This window comes from Sorex fumeus, unplaced genomic scaffold, assembly GCF_029834395.1.
Source record: "Sorex fumeus unplaced genomic scaffold, SorFum_2.1 ptg000033l, whole genome shotgun sequence".
Classification (NCBI taxonomy): Eukaryota; Metazoa; Chordata; class Mammalia; order Eulipotyphla; family Soricidae; genus Sorex; species Sorex fumeus.
This window is the reverse complement of record NW_026606090.1, coordinates 14,388,304-14,411,008: the sequence shown is the minus strand read 5'-3', so window position 1 is coordinate 14,411,008 and position 22,705 is coordinate 14,388,304. Positions and strand designations below refer to the sequence as shown.

Sequence of the window (22,705 nt, the reverse complement as noted above, 5' to 3'; positions counted from 1 at the left end):
ATATGACAATAGTTACAGCTCATTTTTCAGTGTTATGTGTTTAATAGTATATGTGCAGTGAAATCATTTTGAGCTCATTCTGCAGTCATTGTTTTTTCTTTATTGGTCAAACATGGCAATGCTTAGGGGTTACTCCTGGCTTTGCACTCAGTAATTACTCCTGATGGTGCTTGGGGGACCATATGGGATGCCGGGGATTGAACTTGGGTCAGCCGTATGCAAGGTAAACACCCTCCCCACTGTGCTACTGCTCTAGCCCCTCTGCAGTTACCTTTATGAGAGCTCCTCATTTATTGCTTTGTGTCAGTGTCAAGACAGGTGAGCCAACCTTTGAGAACCTTCCAGCCTGCTCTTGTGCACTTTAGTCCCTTATCCCCTGAATTCTACTCATTTGCATTCACATAATACTATCTGTAAAATTAGGATAGAATAAGTACTTAAGTTTTAACATTATAGTGTGTCAAATGTATAAATACCTATAAAGGCATTTAGAGTTGCACTTTCATTGCATACTAGCTATATGCTAGCTACTTCCTTCTAAGTTAACTTGTTCTAAATGATTGCTTCACTTAAACTAAAACAATGAAATTAGACTTGACAAAAACAAGATTATAAAAAAAAAACAAAAACAAAAACAAGATTAAGTTTTATACTTTTGAGAGGGATGAAAAAATATGTTAAGGATTAAACTCAAGGACTTAAGATCACTTTTCATTTGGAGAAATCTTTAGAATCTGGTTCTAGTGGGCATAAAATAGTAATAAAATTTGTGGAAAAAATGTGAACATACATCTGGATTCATCTATAAGAGATTTATGCTTCACAAATAGAAATATGCATCTATAGATGTTATAGACTATAGGAGTCTCAAGATACCACTAACCTAGTGCTAGGACTTTGGGAAAACCTCACTTTCTAGAACATATGTTCCCTCTATTTCAGTGTTTTCTCTTAAGTTCCTTTCTAGAATTAGCCAATGTTTTGTCTCATGTGAACTCTCCACAATTTAAAATGAAATAGCAGATATCTTGAGAACTTGGGGATCTGCCAAGAAGTTACTAAATTATGGCTTGGTAAGAGAATGGGTTTAAATCTAGGATGGATACCAGCTCTTCTGCAGTTCAGTGGGGCACCTCAGCCTTCTCCCTTTGTTCCTATTCAGCCTGTGGTCACTTTGTTCCTGTTTTCACATCAGTAGTATTATGGTTTGGCATATATTGAAAAATGCAATCAGTATTTATTATATATTATTTTATGTAAGTGGTATGTAAGTATGATTATATTTAAAATTATACATGGTTCCCTCTTGGTAGTCACTTTTTTATTTACAAAGTTTGTAGTCAAGATCAGGGGTGTGCCTCAGTGGCAAAGTTTGTGCCCTGCACAATTGAGATCTGGGTTTGATCACCAGCATCACACACCAACCAATAATATGTGTATGTCTGTGTATATACACGCATATTATATTTATGTATAAAATTATATACATATGTAATTATATACACATATAATTATATACACATATAATTATATACATATAATTTAGGTATATAATTTTTCCTTAGTTGTTATCACTCTGCTGTTGAGGCCTGTCAGTAAGATTTTTATTTCATTTATTATACTCTTCAGTTCTGTCACTTCTGAGTGTAGTTTTCTCATATCTTCTCTCATGTTTTCTTATGCATGTACCATTGTTTCTTTGAGTGTATTAAATGTCAGCGTCATGGTGTCCCTAAAGTTCCAGAGGTTATAGATCTGGTTATTGTTCATAGAGTCTTCTGAGCTGTTAGCTTCAACCCTAGAGTTTAGATTGTAAAACTGTGATGTGTGTTTAATAATTCTGCTGCTCCTCTCTTTAGTCTCATGAGCCAGATCTTTCTCACTTCTTCCATTTTGTAAAATACCTAGGAACCATAAGGATTAAATGAGATAATAAATGGAAAACATTTTCAGAATGCTGTCTAGTGTATGGTATGAATAGAGAATAATGAATTTAGTTTCCACCATTACTAATCTGCATGACTAATATCCACCAACTTTCTAACCTAATCATTTTTGAAATATGTTTCTCATTTGGTTTTTTCTGTGTGGTTATTTCTGTCAAGTGATATTGTCCATATATTTCTTTCTAGCTCCAAGAGGAAAGAGAGGGTGGAAAACCTTTTATGCTGTGCTGAAAGGAACAGTTTTGTACTTGCAAAAGGTAAGATAAATAATGAAAAAGGAAGCCCATGAAACGTTTGCAATGTATAAAAATTATATACAAAAACTATATGTATATAAATTTTCCTTAGTTGTTATCAAACATGTGTTACCCACAAAATGTTTACTTTTTTTTACAGACAAAGTTAATGTATAAGTTCTTTTGGATTTTTTTTCTGTATGGTGAAATTATATATATCATGTACATATACATGAATGAAGGTAGCAAGAGGTTGTCTGTGAGATCAGAGGGACTGTGTGAGTTTAGTGTATATGTTTGAAGGTAAAAGAGATCAGAGAAAATGGGTAATCTATGTCCAACAAGAAATTTTGAATATGCCATCAGGTTTGATTTCACATGATCTACATAGATACATATCTTGGCTATCATATCCTTGGACCAGTTCATTCAACTGAAGATCTCAATTGGCCAAGAATAACCAGGGTTAGTGCCAGAGTCCTCTAAGTACTGCTTGAGCAGCCCCCAAGAAAGTTTTATAATGTCAATTCTAACAGTTATGAGGTGATAGAACTCTCTGTGTATATAGATAATCTTCATATATCTATTGGCTCTATACTATCTATGGTGAAATGCCTATTCATATTCTTTGCCCATTTTTTAAAAAATTTAATGAATCTCCATGAGATACAGTTACAGACTTACAAACTTTTGTGATTATGTTTCAGTCATACAGTGATCTTTGCCCATTTTTTAATCAGGTAATTTGTTGACTCTAAGTTGTAAGAACTTTTTGTACTTTAAATATTTATTTCATGTAATTTATGTAGTTTTAAAATACTTTCTATTCCATAGTATCATATTTAAACTTAATTCTATTTTTCATTAAGCAGAAGAATTTTAATTGTGTGTAGTCCCACTCATCTATTTGATTTCCTTTCTATATTTTTGGTGCCATACCAAAGAATGGCACCCAAAACATAGAAATGAACTTCTGGTTATAGTTCATGACTATAACCAGAAGAAATTTTCCTATGGTTACTTCTAGGAGTTTACAGTTTCAGGTATTAGATTTGTCTTTAATTTTTTTGGAAATTTTTATTTAGTCACTGTGAAACTACAGTTATTCATAATTGAACAACTTTCAGATATGCAGTGTTTCAACACCAACCCCTTCACCGTTGTCCCTTCCTCTTGACCAGTGCCCCCAACTTTTCTGCTTCCTAACCACTCCGCTTCTGTGAGAGGCATTTTTGTTTGCTTGTTTCTGCATTTCTGCAACGTGATTTACATTCCTGTTGCTGATAGAGCTTCCTTCATAACACTTTAGTATGTTTCAGCACCACCCTGCTTGAATGATTCCCACCACAAGTGATGTTAGCCCCTCCCTGTCTTATACCCCAACTTCCTCAGGTAGAATGTTTCCTACTGAATGCCAATTCTCATATTCTTTGTTTCCATTGTCTTTATGTATTTTTTATTTCATCACTATGCCCTTAATATGAGAGAGATTTTTCCATGTCAGTGTCTTTCCCTCTGACTAACCTCAGTCAGCATGATACTATCCAGATCCCTGCATTTTCCTCTCTGTACCTTATAGAATTGGGTCGAATATCAAGTTCTTTAATCAGTTTTGATTTGACTTTTGTGCATGGCCTTACAAAGAGGGCTACATTTTTGTCTATGTGCTGTATGGATCCAAGGTGATTTCCAGGTATTCCATCCATTTTGTTTTCACTTCTGTGCATGGCATTAGAAAGAGGTCCAAGTTCATAGTTTTGTATGTAGCTGACCAGTTTTCCCAACACTACTTGTTGAAGAGGATTTTCTGGCTCCACTTCATATTTATTGCTCCTTTTATCAAATTTAAATGATCATATAACTAAAGATCTCAGGATAATCAACTCTATCAATTTATCTAAGTGTTGGTATTTATTAAAGTACCATATTGCTTTTAATTGCTACTACTTTGTAGCACATTTTGAAGTTATTTTTACCCAGGATTTTTATAGCTATTCAAGAGGAGTTTATTGTTCCATATGAATTTCAAGACTGATTGATATTTTTTAAAAATGGCATGAGTAGCCTTATGGAAACTATATGAAATCTGTTCAATGCTTTTGGAGTATTGACATTTTGATGATATTTATACTCTGATTCCATGACTTTTCCTTGCCTAATTGCTGTGGCAAGTTCTTCCAGTACTATCACTGTCACCGTCCTCCCATTGTTCATTGATTTGCTCAAGTGGGCCCAGTAACATTGTGAGACTTGTTACTGTGTTTGGCATATCAAATACGTCACGAGAGCTTGCCAGACTTTACTGTGCAGGCGAGATACTCTCGATAGCTTTCCAGGCTCTTCAAGAGGGGCAGAGGAATCGAACTCGGGTCAGCCATGTTGGCTGTGTGTAAGGCAAACACCCTACCCACTGTTCTATCACTCCAGCCCTCCAGTGCTATATTGAATAGAAATGATAAGAGTGAGCAACATTGTCTTGTGCTTGATCTTAGAGAGAAGACTTTTAGTTTTTCCCCATTGAGTATGTTTTCTATGGGCATGTGATAAATGGTTAAAGGAAGTTCCTTTCATTACCATTTTGGTGAGTGGCTTTTATTATGAATGGATCTTGTCAAATAATCTCTTTTTATCCATTGATGGGCTGGAGTGATAGCACAGCAGGTAGGGTATTTGCCTTGCACGCAGCCAACATGGCCGACCTGAGTTCAATTCCTCCGCCCCTCTCGGAGAGCCCGGCAAGCTACTGAGAGTGTCTCACCCGCACAGCAAAGCCTGGCAAGCTCCCCGTGACATATTCGATACGCCAAACACAGTAACAAGTCTCACAATGTTACTGGGCCCGCTTGAGGAGATCGATGAACAACAGGAGGACCGTGATCGTGATCCATTGATATGATCGTATGATTTTTTCTTTTATTAATATGGTAAATAATACTCCACCAGCATACATTTCCCAGCACCAGTGTCTCCAGTTTCCCTCCCATCACACCCACCCCACCCCCAACTTGCCTCGATGGCAGAAATCTTGGTCTCTGTCTCTGTCTCTCTCGCTCCCTGTCTCTCTCTTTGTGTCTCCCCCCCACCACCCCTGCTTTTGGGCATTGTGGTTTACAATGCAAATATTGAAAGGTTGTCATGTTTATATCTTAACTTACTTTAAATTCTTGTCCGGTATGATCATTTCCAACTATTATTGTCATACTAGTCTCTTCTCTACCCTATCTTTCCTTCGCACCATAAACACTTGTGGTAGATTCCAACCAGTGACCAGTCCTGCTAGCCCTTGTTTTCCCTTGTCTTCGATATTAGTCTTCTACTATATATTTTTTATTGAATCTTTAATTTTAATTTTATCTCTGGCCCACTGGTTGATCAATAATAAGCTATTTAATTTCCATATTTTTAAGTTGCTTCTCTATTTCTGTTTGTGATTAACTTCCATTTTCAGTCCCTCAAGGCCTGATTAGATAGTTGATGTGCCTTCTATCCACTTGACATTGTGGAGGTATCTCTTCTATCCTAGCACAATCTGCCACTCTTTGTCTCTTAATTCATATAGTTACCCCATTGACATTGAGAGGAATTACTGTCATGGAATTTTCTGCAGGAGTTTGGTGTGTTTTGAGATTTTTCTTGTCTTAAGCTAGACCCTTTAGTTCTTCTTATAAAGATAGTTTTGAGTCGATTGAGGTTCCTGACTTGTTTATTTGTGAAGTTTCTTCAAATCTGAATGAGAGTCTGACTGGGTAAAGTATAATTAGTGAGGCATTAATTTCATTGATTTTTATCACTATATTTTACCACTGAAAGAAGATTCTGTTTGGTAAATCTGCTGTAAATCTTAAGGATGTTCCTTAAGATTTATAATTCGCTTATAATTCCCTTTGATCTGGCTGCTTTCAGTATTCTATCTAAATCTATGGTTTTTGTTGATCCGTATGTATGTCTGAGTAGTTCTCTATTTCTGTTTGTGATTAACATTTTATTTGCATCTTTTTTAGCTTGTCCCTTTCGGGCTTCCTGGTTCTGGTAGCCTGTCTCTCCAGCTCTGGGAACTTCTTGGCAGCAATGGTTTTCACTGTTGTTTCTTCATCGGCCTTGCCTTCCCAGTCCTCTGGGACTCTGATAGGTCCTATGTTGTTCTTCCTGAATTCATCTTAAATTTCTCCTGTCGGTTGTTTGTTTCATTTTGACACTATATTTCATCTTCTTCTGTTGTCTAGACATTTTCTGCACCTCATCTTGGAGCTCACTGATTCTGTTCTCAGCAGCTGTTACTCTGCCAATGAGGCCTTCCAGTGAGTTTTCATTTGACTACCAGGATTTTCAGGTTTATCATTTCTGTTTTTAGTTTACTCATTTCTGCTCTCTTATCTTCTTGTGTTTTATTAATGGTCTGTCCCATTGTTTATTTGAGCTCCTTAAACATCCTCAACATTTCCTCTCATTATATGTCTTATAATAGTATTATATATCTCATTATTACTTGGTTGATTCTTTCATGCTATGATCTTCACTTCCCTAAGCCTGGTGGGGTTCTGTGTTGCTTTACCATTGTGACTTTTGCAGGCTGGACATGTATTATTGTGTATTCTTGTGTATTCTTGTGTGGCTGTGCACTAGGGGTTGGATATCAATGTAGGCTCATGTTGAGATTAAGAGGCGAAAAAATGCACAGCTGCATATTGCTCTGCTGGTGGTATGAACCCTAACCTGTGAAGGCAAAACAGCATTCAGAAGTAACAAGGAATTCTGTGTATGATTCAAGGTAATGATGAAATTCTGTTGATTTACATGTAGACGTACAGTTTTCCTACACTATTTGAATAAATACCTTTTACTCATTGTATATTATTGGTGGGCTGGAGCGATAGCACAGCGGTAGGGTGTTCGCCTTACAAGTGGCCAACATGGCCGACCCGAGTTCGATTCCTCCACCCCTCTCGGAGAGCCCGGCAAGCTACCGAGAGTATTCGATATGCCAAACACAGTAACAACAAAGTCTCCAATGGAGACGTTACTGGGCCCGCTCGAGCAAATCGACGATCAACGGGAGGGCCTTTACCTTTTATATTATTGGTATCCTCTGAAATATTAATTTACTGTCAACAAAATGGATTCTTTCTGGACCTTATTATGTTATTCTGATCTATATGTCTGTCTTTATATCAAAGCTGTAATAGTTTGATTCGATTCTTCCGTCCCTCTCGGAGAGCCCAGGCAAGCTACTGAGAGTATCTTGCCCTCATGGCAAAGCCTGGCAAGATACCCATGACGTATTTAATATGCCAAACACAGTAACAACAAGTCTCACAATGGAGACATTACTGGGCCCGCTCAAGCAAATTGATGAACAATGGGATGACAATGCTACAGTGCTGCTATAACCATGTGATATGTTCTGAAACCAGGATATATAAGGCCTCTAGGGTGGTATTTTTTTTTTTTTGAGGGAAGCCTCCCCATTGGTATTCAGAGGCCTGGACTGATTCCAGTTGATATTTTCCCAGCATTATAGGCTTTTAAGGGTAATTGGGCTGACATTTTAGTACTGTTTAAGCTATGCCACCAGGGCCACCAATGCTGTGCCTGGCAGTTGCTAGTGATTGAACTCAGGGTCTGGAACATGGAAAAGTTTGTGCTCTCTACCCTTTGAACTATCTATCCCTAACACAGTTTTGTTCTTTCTTGAGATTATTTTGGTTTTCAGGATCTATTTTCATTTTTTAGGAATTTTACAACAAACCTTTCTTTTCCTGTGGGGGGGTGGGGGTGGGGAATGACTTTGGATTTTTTTCTCTTTAATTTTTTTTAAGACACCATGATTTACAAAACTTCATAATAAAATTGGGGCTGGAGTGATAGCACAGCAGGTAGGGCATTTATCTTACACGCAGCTGACCCAGGTTCAATTCCCAGCATCCCATATGTTCCCCCGAGCAGCACAAGGATTAATTCCTGAGTGCATGAGCCAGGATTAACCCCTTTGCAACACCAGGTGTGACCCAAAAAGCAAACGAAAAAAAACAAAAAAAAACCTTATGATAGAATTGTCTCAGACATACAATGTTGTAACTCCAGTCCTATCACCAGTACCTCCCCAGGACCCCTGCTATCCCCCAGCCTGCCCCCTTGGCAGAACTATAATAAATGTATTTCATATTTCTTGCTCTAACGAAACTTAAAGAAATGGCAAATGGAATTACCATAAGATAAATCAACAAAAGTCATTTTGTAATGATTATTTCCTATATGATTTAACCTACATTAATAAGGAAATTTAAATCATTTAATACAATATAGTATATTGCTTATTCTCATTTACATAATTAAGTTTTCTACTCTGGCATCTAAAGTCTATTGCACTAAATGTTATTGTACCTGAACCTTATTGCAGTAATCAACATATACTTCCTGTCATAAAATTAGGCTTTTTTCCCCCCTTTGGCAGACATATGGCAAATTACTTGATCCAAAAAACTTAATAGACTGGCAGATATTGCCACTCAGTGCCTCTTTTGCAAATCTCAGCACCCAAAAGGGGAGACAGAGAACAAAAGGGAATGCCCTGCCACAGAGGCAGGATTGAATGGGAGGATGGCGGGGGTGAGAGGAATACTGAGATCATTGATGGTGGATAATGGGTACTGATGGAGGGCTAGGTACTCGAGCATTGTATAACTGAAACCCAGGCACAAAAACGTGTAAGTCTACAACTGTACCTCATGGTGTTTCACTAATAAAAATTTAAAAAAAAAAAGATTTACAGAATTATTAGAAAATAAATCAATAAAATCCAATTTGTGATGATTGCTACATATTTTTAACCTTTCTTAATCTTGTAGGGGACAGCCACATACAACATTAGTGAGTACCATACTTAGTATCAGATGCTGCGAAGTTTTTCCTGTTCTTTAAAGAAGCCCTTTTACTACTTCTTGCAAAACTGGTTTCAAGGTGATGAGTTCCCTGAGCTCTTGCCTATCCATGAAACTCTATACAGTTCTTTCCACTCTGAATGATAATCTGCCTGGGTTTAGTGTTCTTGGTGAGGTGTCCAATATACTGAATCTTTCCATATTGTACTGTATCTTTCCATATTGTTCTAACTTTTAGATACTTTGCAATGTTTGAAGGAATTATATTGAATAGTTAAATGGCTTTGGGTAACATGGATTTAATACTATTTTATAATCCATGAACATAGGAGGTTCTTTTTCAGTTTCTTTAATATATTTTGGGGACTTACGTGGGTAGGTCTGGGATCTAAATCATTGGTACTCAGAGGCTATTCCTTGCTTAGTATTCAGGATGACCTATGGCAATTGTTGGGCACACCACATGCTTTGTTTGGGATCCAGCCTGACTTAACCACATGCAAAAGGACCTTACCTCCTGTAACTTATCTTTAGGCCACTATTTTATATTTTTAATGGTATTATTTTTATCTTCTGTTTATGTCATTGTTTTATGTTATTTTATATTAGTTATTTCTGTTCCACATATTAGTAAAACTATCCAGTTACTGTTTTTCATTTTCTAATTTCTCATAATACCTTAAGTTATGTTTATGTATCTCAGTATAGCTGTTCTCAGGTTTTTACTTCTATAGATAACTGCCACATCTTTTTTGTTTGTTTGTTTCAGCATGTTTTTATTATAGTATCGGGATTCATAGTACTATACATTTCAGGTGTGCAGCATTATAATTCCACATCTGAATATATTGCATCACTAATAAAAGTCTAGTTTTCATCAGAGAGTCAAACAAAGTAGAATGATAACCCATTGCTCTTACCATTCAGGAAATAGCTAAGGATTTTGGGGGCTGTGAATCAGGAAATATATAGAGACAAAACCCAAATGTGTATTTTTTTCATGGAATTACCAAGTTCATATTCTTATAAGTCACAATAAGAAACATTTTTAATTTCATTGTACCATCTCTTGATAGTTTCTTATCTTTATCCTTTCTCTTTCAGTAACATTCAATTATCAGCTTATCTTGTTCATTGAGGACTTACAGTTCTATTTTAATTTTATTTTTAAGTTTAATTAATTAAGTTTTTTGTTGAATTGCTGTAATATAGATCCTTACAAAGCTGTTCATTATTGGATTTCAGTTATAAAGTATTCCAACACCCATCCCTCCACCAGTGTACATTTCCCAGCAGCTGTGTCCCCAGGTTCCCTCCCATCACGCCCCATCTCCCACCCCCTGCCTGCTTTATGGCAGAACTGCCACATCTTAACTGAATTTTAACATGTATATAGGTATCTTGATAAGGTATATTTTGATATATTATGGTAGATATATTATTGTAAAATTGGTTAGATCTGAGACATCCTATTCTTTTATCCTACTGGTAGTCAATTATTTGGAAAAGATTTTTAAATCTATTTAGTCAGTAATATTGTTTTGAAATAGTTTTTCTTTTTTTCTCTACTTGTTACCATTTTTATTTCTGCTGAAAATATTTTATATTTATATATTTTATGTTAAAATTTATATTACATTTGGCTGGAGTATATACACAAACACAATCATGGTCACGGTCCTCCCATTGTTCATCGATTTGCTCGAGCGGGCCCAGTAACATCTCCATCATGAGACTTGTTGTTACTGTGTTTGGCATATTGAGTACGTCATGGGTAGCTTGCCAGGCTCTGCCGTGCGGGTGAGATACTCTCGGTAGCTTGTCGGGCTCTCCGAGAGGGGCGGAGGAATCGAACTCGAGTCGGCCATTGTTGGCTGCGTGCAATGCAAACACCCTACCTGCTGTTCTATCGCTCCAGCCCACACAAACACAATATATGTATATATATGTATTTGAATTCTTTTTAACTTCATACCATTTAGCGTATTTTTCTTTAGATGCTACAAAAGGATTCGTTTTAAAAAGCCTTTCGGGTATCATATCAGGCAGTGCTCAGGGTTACTCCTGTCTCTGTACAGAGGAATCACTTCTGCCAGGACTTGGGAGACTGTCTGGGGTTTTGGGGATTGAACCCAGGTTAAGTTGAACCAGAACATGGAAGACAAGTACCGGACGCACAGTATGATCTCTTCAGCCCCTATTTTTTTTTCTTAAATTTTTATTAGTGAAACACCATGAGCTACAGTTGTAGACTTACAAATTTTTGTGCTTGGGTTTCAGTTATACAATGATCGAATACCCATCCCTCCACCAGTGCCCATTCTCTACCACCACCAGTCCCAGTATCCCTCCCTCCCCCCACCCCCCCATTTCACCTTATCTTTGTGGCAGGGCATTCCCTTTTTATTTTATCTTTCTCCTTTTGAGTTCTGTGGTTTGCAAAAGAGACATTGAGTGGTAATCTTGTTCGTTCTATAGTCTACTCTCATTACGCATTTCCCATCCTGAGAGGAAGCTCCTAACACCCTTTATTTGGTGCTCCCTTCTCTATCTGAGCTGCCTTTTCCCCTAGCATGTGCGGCTGTCCCCAAAGCCATGGAGTAATCCTCCTGGTACTTATCTCGGCTATTCTAGGATGTTAGTCTCCTATTTTGTTACTTTATGTTCCCCAGATGAATGCAATCTTTCTATGTCTGTCCCTTTCTTTCTCACTCATTTCGCTTAGCATGATACTTTCCATGTAGTACCACTTGTATATGAATTTCATGACTTCATAGTACTGCATAGTACTCCATTGTGTAGATGTACCAAAGTTTCTTTAAGCAGTCATCTGTTCTTGGGCACTCAGGTTTTTTCCAGATTCTAGCTATTGTAAAGAGTGCTGCAATGAACAAAAAAGTGCAGATTTCACTTCGACTATACTTTTTTGCCTTTCTGGGATATATTCCCAGGAGTGGTATTGCTGGGTTAAATGGGAGCTCAATTTCTAATTTTTTGAGGATCATCCATATTCAGCCCCTATTTTTAAAAACGTTTTAATAAACAGTTTTCATTAGATTTACCATTATTTAATCTTTTTATCATCAGATATTACCATTATTCTTTTCAGTTTTTCAGTGTAAAGTGCAATATACAAGCATTCATATTTATATACATATATTTAAAATTTATTTTTTAATATAAATTTCCAGTGATATCATGGATCTTAATATAGATGCTATTTAAAATTGCTGTTTAAATGAAGCCCTGTTGCCAGTTAACCCATTCTTTTTCTCTTCCCTATTTGATTTCTTCTCTTCTCTCTCTGTCAACTTTCTAAATTCTGGGGTCAAGGATGATCTAAGCATCACCCTTTTACTTCAATTCCTCATCCAGTATTCTATATTCCAGAGATAAATAATATTATCCGGTGTTTGTCTTTCTTCTTCTGACTTATTTCACTGAACATGATAATCTTGGGGTGGAGAGGGTAGAGGGAAGTTGACACTGGTGGAGGGATTGGTGTTGACTTATTGTATGCCTAAAATGCAACTATCAGTAACTTTGTAATTCATGTTTCTTTAATAAAAAATTTAAATAAATAAATGTAAAATTGCTATTTAAAATTACTGAGATATATTCTCGAATTGGGCTGGAGCGATAGCACAGCCGGTAGGGCTTTTGCCTTACACGCAGCCAACATGGCCGACCCGAGTTCGATTCCTCCGCCCCTCTCGGAGAGCCCGGCAAGCTACCGAGAGTATTCGATATGCCAGACACAGTAACAACAGAGTCTCCAATGGAGACGTTACTGGGCCCGCTCGAGCAAATTGATGATCAACGGGAGGGCCTTTACCTTTTACCTTATTCTCGAATTACTTCTAATTAGAGTCTCTGCTAAACGCTGAAGTATTGGGAGGGTTCCAGAATTATCTCTAGAAATACCTCGGATGCCTTGAGTACCAGGGATCAAACTGAACTGTCTTCCTAACTTCCAAAAATTTTTCTTATTAAAACCACCCTTGCAGGAAAAAATAATGGGAAGCTTTTTGTTCCAAAAATTAAAACTGTGCTATGAAACTATAGTAATCAAAGTGATAGTGTATTGGAATAAAAGCACTCAGGCCAATTGAATGCAATCAAAAGCTGAGATAAAGCCTTGTATATAATACAGGTAATTTATGAAAAAGAAGTCAAAAACATAAAATGGAAATAGGACTGCCTCTTTAAACGTGGTTCTGCAAAAGTAGGTTGACTACCTGAACAAGATTAAAACTGGACCACTGTCTAATACCTTGCACAAAAGTTAACTAAAAATGAATTAGAAGCTTAAATTAAAACTTAAATCTGAATCCATAAAATATGTTGAAAAACATATAGACAAAACACTTCATGGTAATGATTTCAGTGGTGTTTTCAGTGCATCAGTTTCATTTTTCAAGAAAACTATCCCACAAATTAACAAATGGGAGTACATAAAACTAAAAAGCTTTTGGTGCCAGAATGATAGAATAGCAGCTAGGGAATTTGCGTTGCATGTGGCAAACCTGGGTTTGATCACCAACATCCCATCTGGTTCCCTGAGCACCACAAGGAGTAATTCCTGAGTGCAAAGCCAGGAATAATCCCTGAACATTGCTGGGTGTGACCCAAAAAGAAAAAAAAAACCTAAAAATCTTTTATATCACACCGGACTGAATGGGAGAAAATATTCATACACCATTATTCTAGCCAAGAACTAATACATGAGTTATATTCAATAACTGTGAAGAACAGTATAGATACTTCTCAAAAACTGAAAAAGATAAAAATAAAAATAAATGAACCACAACTCAGTGATCCAGCAATTTCAATACCTAAGTGGAATTAAAAATAAAAAACACAAAGAATACAAATTGGAACACATTTTCAAAAATATATATGCAGGTGTTGGAAAGGTAGTAGAGTGAGTCGGGCACTTGCCTTCCATCAGACCAACACAGGTTTGATCTGGCACACGATATGGCCCCAGAGCCCTGCAGTAGTGATCCCTCAGTGCAGAGCCAGGCATAAGGCCTGAACATTGCTGGGTGTGGTCACCAGAAAAAAAAAAAACTATGTATGCATTCCTCTGTTCAGTGCAGTGCTATTTAGGTAGTCTTCACCTGAAACAAACCAAGAGCCCAGCAACAGGGACAAAGAAGTTGCGATATGTATACAGAAAAGAATACTACTCAGCCACAAGAAAACATTGTCTTGCTGTTATGTTAGAAAATGAATGGAACTTGATGATGTCAGTTTAAGTGAAATGTCAGAAAAATAAAAATTATTTTGTGACCTCAATTACATATAGTCTGTTTAAAGAATGAATTAATAGACCATGTTCAATGGAAACAAGCATTTAACTCTGATAACAGCACTGATACTGTCTGAAGGGGAGAGGAGAATATAAAAACTCTTCCCATGAACTATGATGGAGTACTGTTGACACTTAGGTAGTGGGCAAGGTAGAGCCCTAAGACATACATATATACAATGTTGTAATTTTACTTCAATAAATTATGTAAAATAAAAAGTATGGGCTGGAACAGTAGCACAGCAGGTAGGGCATTTGCCTTGCATGCAGCTGACTCGGGTTCGATTCCCAGCATCCCATATGGTCCCCTGAGCACCACCAGGAGTAATTCCTGAGTGCAGAGCCAGGAGTAACCCCTGTGCGTCGCCGGGTGTGACCCAAAAAGCAAAAATAATAATAAATAAAATAAAAACTAAAACCACTCTTCGTTAGTATCACACCTAATCCATATTTGTTAATTTCAATATTCTATTTATTTTGATGGGACACATCTGCTAGTACTGAAGGGTTACTCCTGTCTTGGTGCTCATGAATCAAACCAGGACCATCTAATGCAAAGGATGTACTCAACCTTTAAACTACCTCTCTGCCTATTACTTACAACAGTTAAAAGGACCTTCATTATATTCTACTGTAGCCTATAACTTCCTTTTACATATTACCGAGTATTTTTGTAAATAATACTTTTATAAGGACTTGACTTGGGCCCCCACGACTACAAAAACCAGCTCCCAGAAGAGAACAGTGCAGTCTCCTGCCCCCGCGCCTGGCTGCCCTCGCCGGGGCCCCTTGGAGGGGAGAGGGTTGAGCTTTCTTCCCTGCCCTTACCAGGGCTCCGGCAGCCAAAGACCTCCAGGACCAGCCACCACCATGCTGAAACCACTCTCCGCACACATGAAGGTACTGGCAGAGGGACAAAGCCACGCGGGTTCCGGGGCCGAGATCTCCAAGCCTACTCGGATTGGGGCCAAGCATCCTCCACCCAGATCCTCCAAATTCCAGTAGGCGGGGTCAATACCCACCAACTGGCTCCCTGGCACCGTGTAATCCCATCAACCGCCAAGACTCAGAGACTATTAAAACCAGCTCCCGGAACCACGCGGCTGCATTCACAGCCACACGGCATCTTATTATGACATCTTATTATCTCATTCGTACTTTGGACAAACTGGCAGGCTACCGAATGTAGCCTGCCCACACGGCAGAGTCTGGCAAACTCCCCGTGGCGTACCCAATATGCCAAATACCAGTAACAATGATGGGTCTCATTCTCCTAAAGAGCCTTGAATATAATCTCAGGGCTAAGATGGAGACGTTACTGGGGCCTGCTCGAGACAATCGACGAATAACAGGATGGTCGTCGTGACTTTTATAAACTTATTTTGGTTTGTGCATCACACCTCGCAGTACTCAGGGACTACTCCCTGTTCAGATTTTAGGGTTCACTCCTGGTAGTACTCAGAGGACCATGTGATGACAGAGATTTAACCTGAGTATCCAGCATGCAAAATGAGCTCTCCAGCCTTTGAGTACTATCACCCAAGTCCAGAAATCTCTGTTGTTTTAATTCTTTGTTGCAACCTTTTTCCAGATGTCTAGATTGGATAGACTAGATAAATATAAAATCTTATCTTCCTTTTGTAAAGGATAAGGTAAGGATTAGGTAAAGAGGTTTCACCTTGGACAGAGCTCTTTTTGTGAGAAAAGAGTCTTTTTGTAGAGAGGTATATAGTTAACTGAAACTAAAAAATCACAAAGAGAATTACTTCTAGCATCCTTCTAAAATGTACACATTACTCTGAAGGACTAAGTAGGTGAAATGGAGACTATTGTTGACGTTCAGTGTTTACCCATTGTACATAGGTGGCCAATACTTTATATTGTTCTTTGTTTTCCAATGGAGTCAGCATAGCTTCTAATTTATAAGCCAACTGCTTTGGCCTTTGCTAAAGCAGTACGTGGGCTCAGACTGGGCCCACACCGGTCCTTTAGCTAGCTTTTTTCTCAGCAGGAAACAGCCTTTTGAAATTAAATTTCACATATCACAGCTGTTTCCCCAGCATAAATCTCATTTTCTTGGCTTACTTTTTCTCTAAATTTCTATAAAAGACATGGATGTCTTTGGCAGAACCTTTTTATTGAATACCTAGCCACAGAATGTACACCCACTCCATTCCAGAGTAAGCCTGAGAAGAGAGAAAAATACTCCTTTGCATTCTCTGTCAACATTTGACAGATAATGCAGAGAGAAGTGCTGTTTCTAAGCCATCAACGTGTCCTATCTCACGGTCTTCTCCCTCAGAATGGGATGAGTTTGACACAATCCAAGAATAATGAAAAAGGGCTGAGTATTGGCAAATGAATGATTTTATAAAACATTGAAGTTTCAAAATTAGATTGCATCTTCAAATTTATGGTCTAAATCTAGAGTGTGGCAAATTTAGATAAAGTTGGGTGAAATTCCTTCTAAACAGTAAAGGAAAAAGGAAAGCAGAAAGTAAGAAAAATATTGATACTGGGGCCACAGCCATAGTATGGTGGACAGGGTGCTTGTCTGGACACCGCTGGTCTTAGTTCAGCCCCAGCACCCCATCTGATCCCCCTGGGTAACCAGGAGTGATCCCTACACACAGAGGCAGGATTTAGCCCTGAATATCACCGGGTATGGCCCCAAAACAAATTTTTAAAAATACTGAAAATTGGACACAAAAGGAAAGTATACATTTGTATAGGAGAGTGCAAAGTAAGACTGTGAGTTATCTATCAAATTCTTTCATTTGAATCAATAAGAATGCAAGCTTTGCTTCAAAGTGTCTACTTACTTAGAATTTAAGGTTTAAGAGTAAACCTGAAAGGGGGCAATTATTTTTTTTGGGGGGGAGTAAAATTATAATCATTTTGGGGGTTCATGAATTTTTTATTTTTTATGAAACACCATGAGATACAATTACAGACTTACACACTTTTGTGGTTATGTTTCAGTTATACAGTGGTTGAGTACCCATCCCTCCACCAGAGCCCATTCTTCTACTCTACTTGCTGTTCTTTATGCCTTAGGAAGGAAGGAAAAGATAGAGCCTGCAAAGTACAAATGCTTGAAATCACAATATAATAATGAACTAAAATTTTAACCCAGAAATTTCACAAAAATCCTGAAGAATAATCTGGAGCCTTTTTCATAAAGAGCTGGAGTGATAGCACAACATGTAGGGTATATGCCTTGCATGCAGCCAACCTGGCTGAACTGATTTCTATTCCTCCGCCCCTCTCTGAGAGCCGGGCAAGCTACCGAGAGTATCTTGCCCACACGGCAAAGCTTGGAAAGCTACCCGTGATGTATTTGATATGCCAAACACAGTAACAAGTCTCACAATGGAGATGTTACTGGGCCCGTTCGAGCAAATTGATGAACAACGGGAGGACAGTGCTACAGTGCTTTATCATAGAAGACCACAGTCTTGTTTAGATTAATCTACTCTGATATTTTTAATTAATTTCTTCTTTAAATATAAAATGAAGACAATGCAGGTATGGGCTGCAAATATGACTATACTTTGAGCATTATATGTGAAAATACTAAATATTGTAAAGTCACCTAGTGTAAGGTTATATAATATGTGCGTGCGTGCGTGTGTGTGTGTGTGTGTGTGTGTGTGTGTGTGTGTATAATGCTGATTGTGAATGAAAAAAATGTCCTTTAAAGAGCTTCTTATGTCCTTTTGCTGGCTAATTCTCTACCTTGTTAGAGTCCTAACCTGTATACATATAGCGATAGCACAAAATATTAGTCACGAAAATGTACTACAGGGGGCAAGTTACTTGCCCCTCAAAAATGTGATGCTACACAGAAAATTAGTCACGAAGATGTACTACAGTGGGCAAGTTACTTGCCCCTCAAAAATGTGAAAACATGCCTAAAAATATTATAAGCACTCCAGTGTTTTGTGTGCAGTGTTTACAATTGTTAAGAAGTGAATGAAAACCTAAATTCCTGCTGATTAAATTATTGAATTAATAATAAATTGTTGACAAAAGATGATGTGATATATATGCAATGGTGAAAACAAAACCATCTAAATAAACTTCCGGATGATAAGAATAATTAGTGGTTACAAAAGGGAGATGGAGGAAGAGAAGATGAAAAGGATACGAAATGGGACACAGGAGATATGCATATTGATTTTATTTGGGAACAATCATTTTTTAAATTTTTTTCACCTATTTTCTCCCTTCTGTTTTAAGTCCTCAAGTTCTATTATCAGTGTCCATTTGTTTGTATTTTTTTCTTTTCTGTTTTCATCAATTTACAATCTTACATTGTTTACATAAGTGAAATTATTCAGTACATCTTTTTCCTTTTAATTTATTTCTATTTAAGTCCCTTGAGTTTTTCCAATTTTATTATCAGTGGGAAAATTTTGTCTTTTTATTTATCAGTATAGTTTTATGTTCTATAAATGCCCAAATCTTTATGTAGTCATCTTTCAATGGGCACTTTAATTGCTTCCATATTTTAGTTGTAAATAATGCAACAATATAAGTTTTGGGGATCTAACTATTTGTGTTAATGTTAGTTAATATTACTCTTTAGATAGGTCAAAATATCATTTCTGAATCATATGATAGTTTTATCTTTAGCTTTTAAAGAAACTCATTAGTGTTTTCCAAAATATTGTTACCAATTTACATTCCTGCCAACAGTGCCTGAGACATATCTTTTCTCTAAAAACGCTCCAACATTGCCACTATTGATGTAAACCATTCTCATAGCCATAGGATGGTATCTTGTCTTAATTTCTCTACTGATCAGTGATGATGAGCATATTTTCATATGCCTTTGAGCCATCTCTATGTCCTCATTGGAAAAATATCTGTTAACATTCTATAATCAATGCTTAATTATAGAATGTTAACAGATGGGCTGCAGCGATAGCACAGCAGGTAGGGTGTTTGCCTTGCACACGACCAACCCAGGTTTGATTCATCAGTCCCTCTCGGAGAGCCCGGAAAGCTACTGAGAGTATCCTGCCTGCATGGCAGAACCTGGCAAGCTCCCCGTGGCATAGTTAATATGCCAAAAACAGTAACAGCAAGTCTCGCAATGGAGGCATTACTGGTGCCCACTCGAGCAAATCAATGAACAATGGGAGGACAGTGCTAAAGTGCAACATTCTATACTTTTTCATTGGTTTATTTGTCACAAATTCTTCATATACATTAAATATTAATTCCTTATCTAAAGTGTGGATCATAAACATTTTCTCCCATTGCTTAGGTTACTTTGAGTTCCATGCATGTTTTCTGTTGTTGTACATAAAGGCTTTTCATTTTAATGTAGTCCTTCAAATAGTTTTTTTTACTTGCATTTTCCCTGCTACTAGAGGTGAGTGACCAAAACATTGTTAATGCTTATGTCATTATGCACACATTGAAGTACTTTATCTTCTAGGCCTCTAATATCTTTTCAATGATTTTGTAAATATGGATAGAGAACAGAATGACTTCATTCTTCTGTGTGTAGCTATCCCAGTATCATTTATTAAAGAGACTTTCCTTTCTACCCTGTATGTTCTTATAGTTTTGTCATAGTCTTATGTTGATACATCTTTAAGTTAGTCTCTAGACTTTTCCTTGATTTGTGTTTATTTTTATTCCAATACTATGCAGGCTTAAGTACCATTGCTTTGTAACATAAGTAAACTGATGTCATTTTTCTTCATCAAGATTGCTGTAGCTACATATGATCCTATGGGATTCCCTGTAATTTTTAGCAATTTTTGTTCTCTTTCCTCTAAAAACGCCACTAGAATTTTTACTGAGTTTACATTAAATCCATATATTAAAGGGTATGGACATTTAACTGTATTGTCATATTCATTTGTATGGAATGTTTTTTATCTTTTTATATATTATCTGTGTTTTTCATTGTATCTTACAGTTTTCATCATATGGATGTTTCACTTCCTTAGCTCAGTTTTTAACTGTTAAATTTTTAAGAGGAAATTTGAATAATTTGAATATTGAAGTTTTAATATTGAAAATTTGAAAATATTCAAATTCTCTCTTAGAAGATAAATTCAGTCTGATATCAAAATAATATAAAATGAGAAGCTGGACAATAGTAGAAAAGTATCTACTTATTAATGAATGAAAAGGAATCACAACTATGTGTTCTATGCCAAACTCCATACCTATCAAAGAAAAACAGTGGCATGTTAAGACGTAGAGTAGAACTATAAACAAAAATATAGAGATAATTTTTCTCACCCACCTGAGAAAAATACTTAAAAGAAATTAACAAAGGTTTATGAGGGATAAGGAAAGAAACCTCAAGGTGGAGGAAAAAGAGTGGGAATCATCTACAAAAATTGGGCATAATTAAGACTAAAAGGTGAGACTTAGAGAATGTGCAGCATAGTGCAAAATAAGATTTTTTAAAACAAATACCTAGTATTAGATTTATTTAAATTTGAGTGGGGGAGGTGTTCTCAAGAACTATTTCTGGCTGTGCTCAGGAGTGACTCCTGGAAGCATTCAGGGCCCATGCAGTGCTGGGGATCGAAGCTGGCTCACAAAGCAAGTCTTTTAATCCTTGTACTATCTCTCCATCTGTACTATATAACTTTAGTAAGATTTCAGAACAAGACATTCTAAACAGTTTCAGAAAAATTTCAGATTAATGGCAGTTGGAAGAGGAAGTGATAATATTTTATAAATTTTATTCTGTTAATTTTATCCTGAAATTTTGAAGACAAACGTCTTATGGTTCAGAACAATCAAGAACATTTTTATTATAAATTCTGAGGTTAAAGATTAGATTAGAAAGAATGTTATGTATATGTACATGTGTGTTTAAGTACATATGTATTTATATGTACTTATGTACCTATGTACTTATATGTGAGGAGAAATATATACAAAATCAGTGTTTTGGAAAAAGTGACAGTGGGAAATACAATTGTTTGAGAGATAATTATCTTCTATAATTATGTTAGAGTCTATTAGGAACGTTTGACTTGTATTTGTTGAATATAGTAATAGAACGGGTTGGAGCGATAGCAGAGTGGGTAGGGCGGTTGCCTTGCACATAGACGACTGGGCCGATCCAAGTTCAGTTCTTCCGCCCCTCTTGGAAAGCCCACCTGGCAAGAGCATCTTGCCGGCACAGCAAAGCCTAGAAAACATGATGTGTTTGGTATGCCAAACACAGTAACAACAAGTCTCACAATGGAGATGTTACTGGCCCACTCGAGCAAATCGATGAACAATGGGAGGACAGTGTGACAGTGCATCCTGTTAATATGGTCTAGAAATAGAACATTTTGGTGGTACTGAGAGACACCTCTACGTTGCCATATTTTGTGACTATGCACTAAACCACATAAAGTATACTGCTTTATGATAATAATGTAAAGCCATAAGGAAAATTACATTAACACATAAATGACATTAAATACTGCAGCAACATAGCACCTAAAAATGTACGAAATACGTATGGACCCAAAATACAATAGACTACAAGAAAGAGGGTCAGTATAGTTTTGTCAAAAACTAATGTAAGGATATAAATAAATTGAATCAATAAACTTGATTTAAAAGATGCCCATACCCCACACAGAATTAGCTATTTAATCTGTGTGTCTGTGGAGCATTTAATAGAAATCAAATATAGATTAAAAAATTAACAAATTCACCTTAATTTTTGAGGAAACAAAAGACATTTTACAGATGATAATATCTGGTCACAATAAAAAAAACTTGGATATATTGGGGCCAGAAATAGCACAGTAAGTAGAGCTTACTTTGCATGTTGCTGACCTGGATTTAATCCCCACTACCCCGGGCTGGAGCAATAGCACAGTGGGTAGGGCATTTGCCTTGCATGCGGTCGACCTGGGTTCAATTTCTCCGTCCCTCTTAGAGAGTCTAGCAAGCTACCAAGAGTATCCTGCCTGCACGGCAGAGCCTGGCAAGCTCCCCGTGGCATATTCGATATGCCCAAAATGGTAACAATAAGTCTCACAATGAAGATGTTACTGGTGCCCGCTTGAGCAAATAGATGAACAACGGGAGGACAGTGCTACAGTGCTAACCCAGATAGACCCCTGAGCTCACCAGAAGTGATAACTGAGTACAGAGCCAGGAGTAAACCATGAGCACTACTGGGTGTGGTCCCCCCCCAAAAAATTGGAAATACAACATGACAAATATATAAAACATTAGGAAATTTATTTATTTTATTTACTTATTTATTGGCTTTTAGGGTCATACCTAGTAATTCTTAAGGGTTACTCCTGATTCTGCACTCAGAAATTACTCCTGGTGGTACTC

At 37.1% G+C, this 22,705-nt stretch overlaps 1 protein-coding gene across 5 annotated transcripts in view; it reads left to right on the top strand.

Moving 5' to 3' along the window:
- PSD3 (pleckstrin and Sec7 domain containing 3) overlaps positions 1 to 22,705 on the top strand; it is a 488,844-nt gene that overhangs the window by 405,273 nt on the left and 60,866 nt on the right. For all 5 annotated transcript variants that reach the window (XM_056116950.1, XM_056116951.1, XM_056116952.1 and 2 more), the window contains one exon: positions 2,133 to 2,203. In XM_056116950.1, coding sequence (XP_055972925.1) covers positions 2,133 to 2,203 — 71 coding nt within the window. The remainder of the gene's footprint in view (positions 1 to 2,132; positions 2,204 to 22,705) is intronic.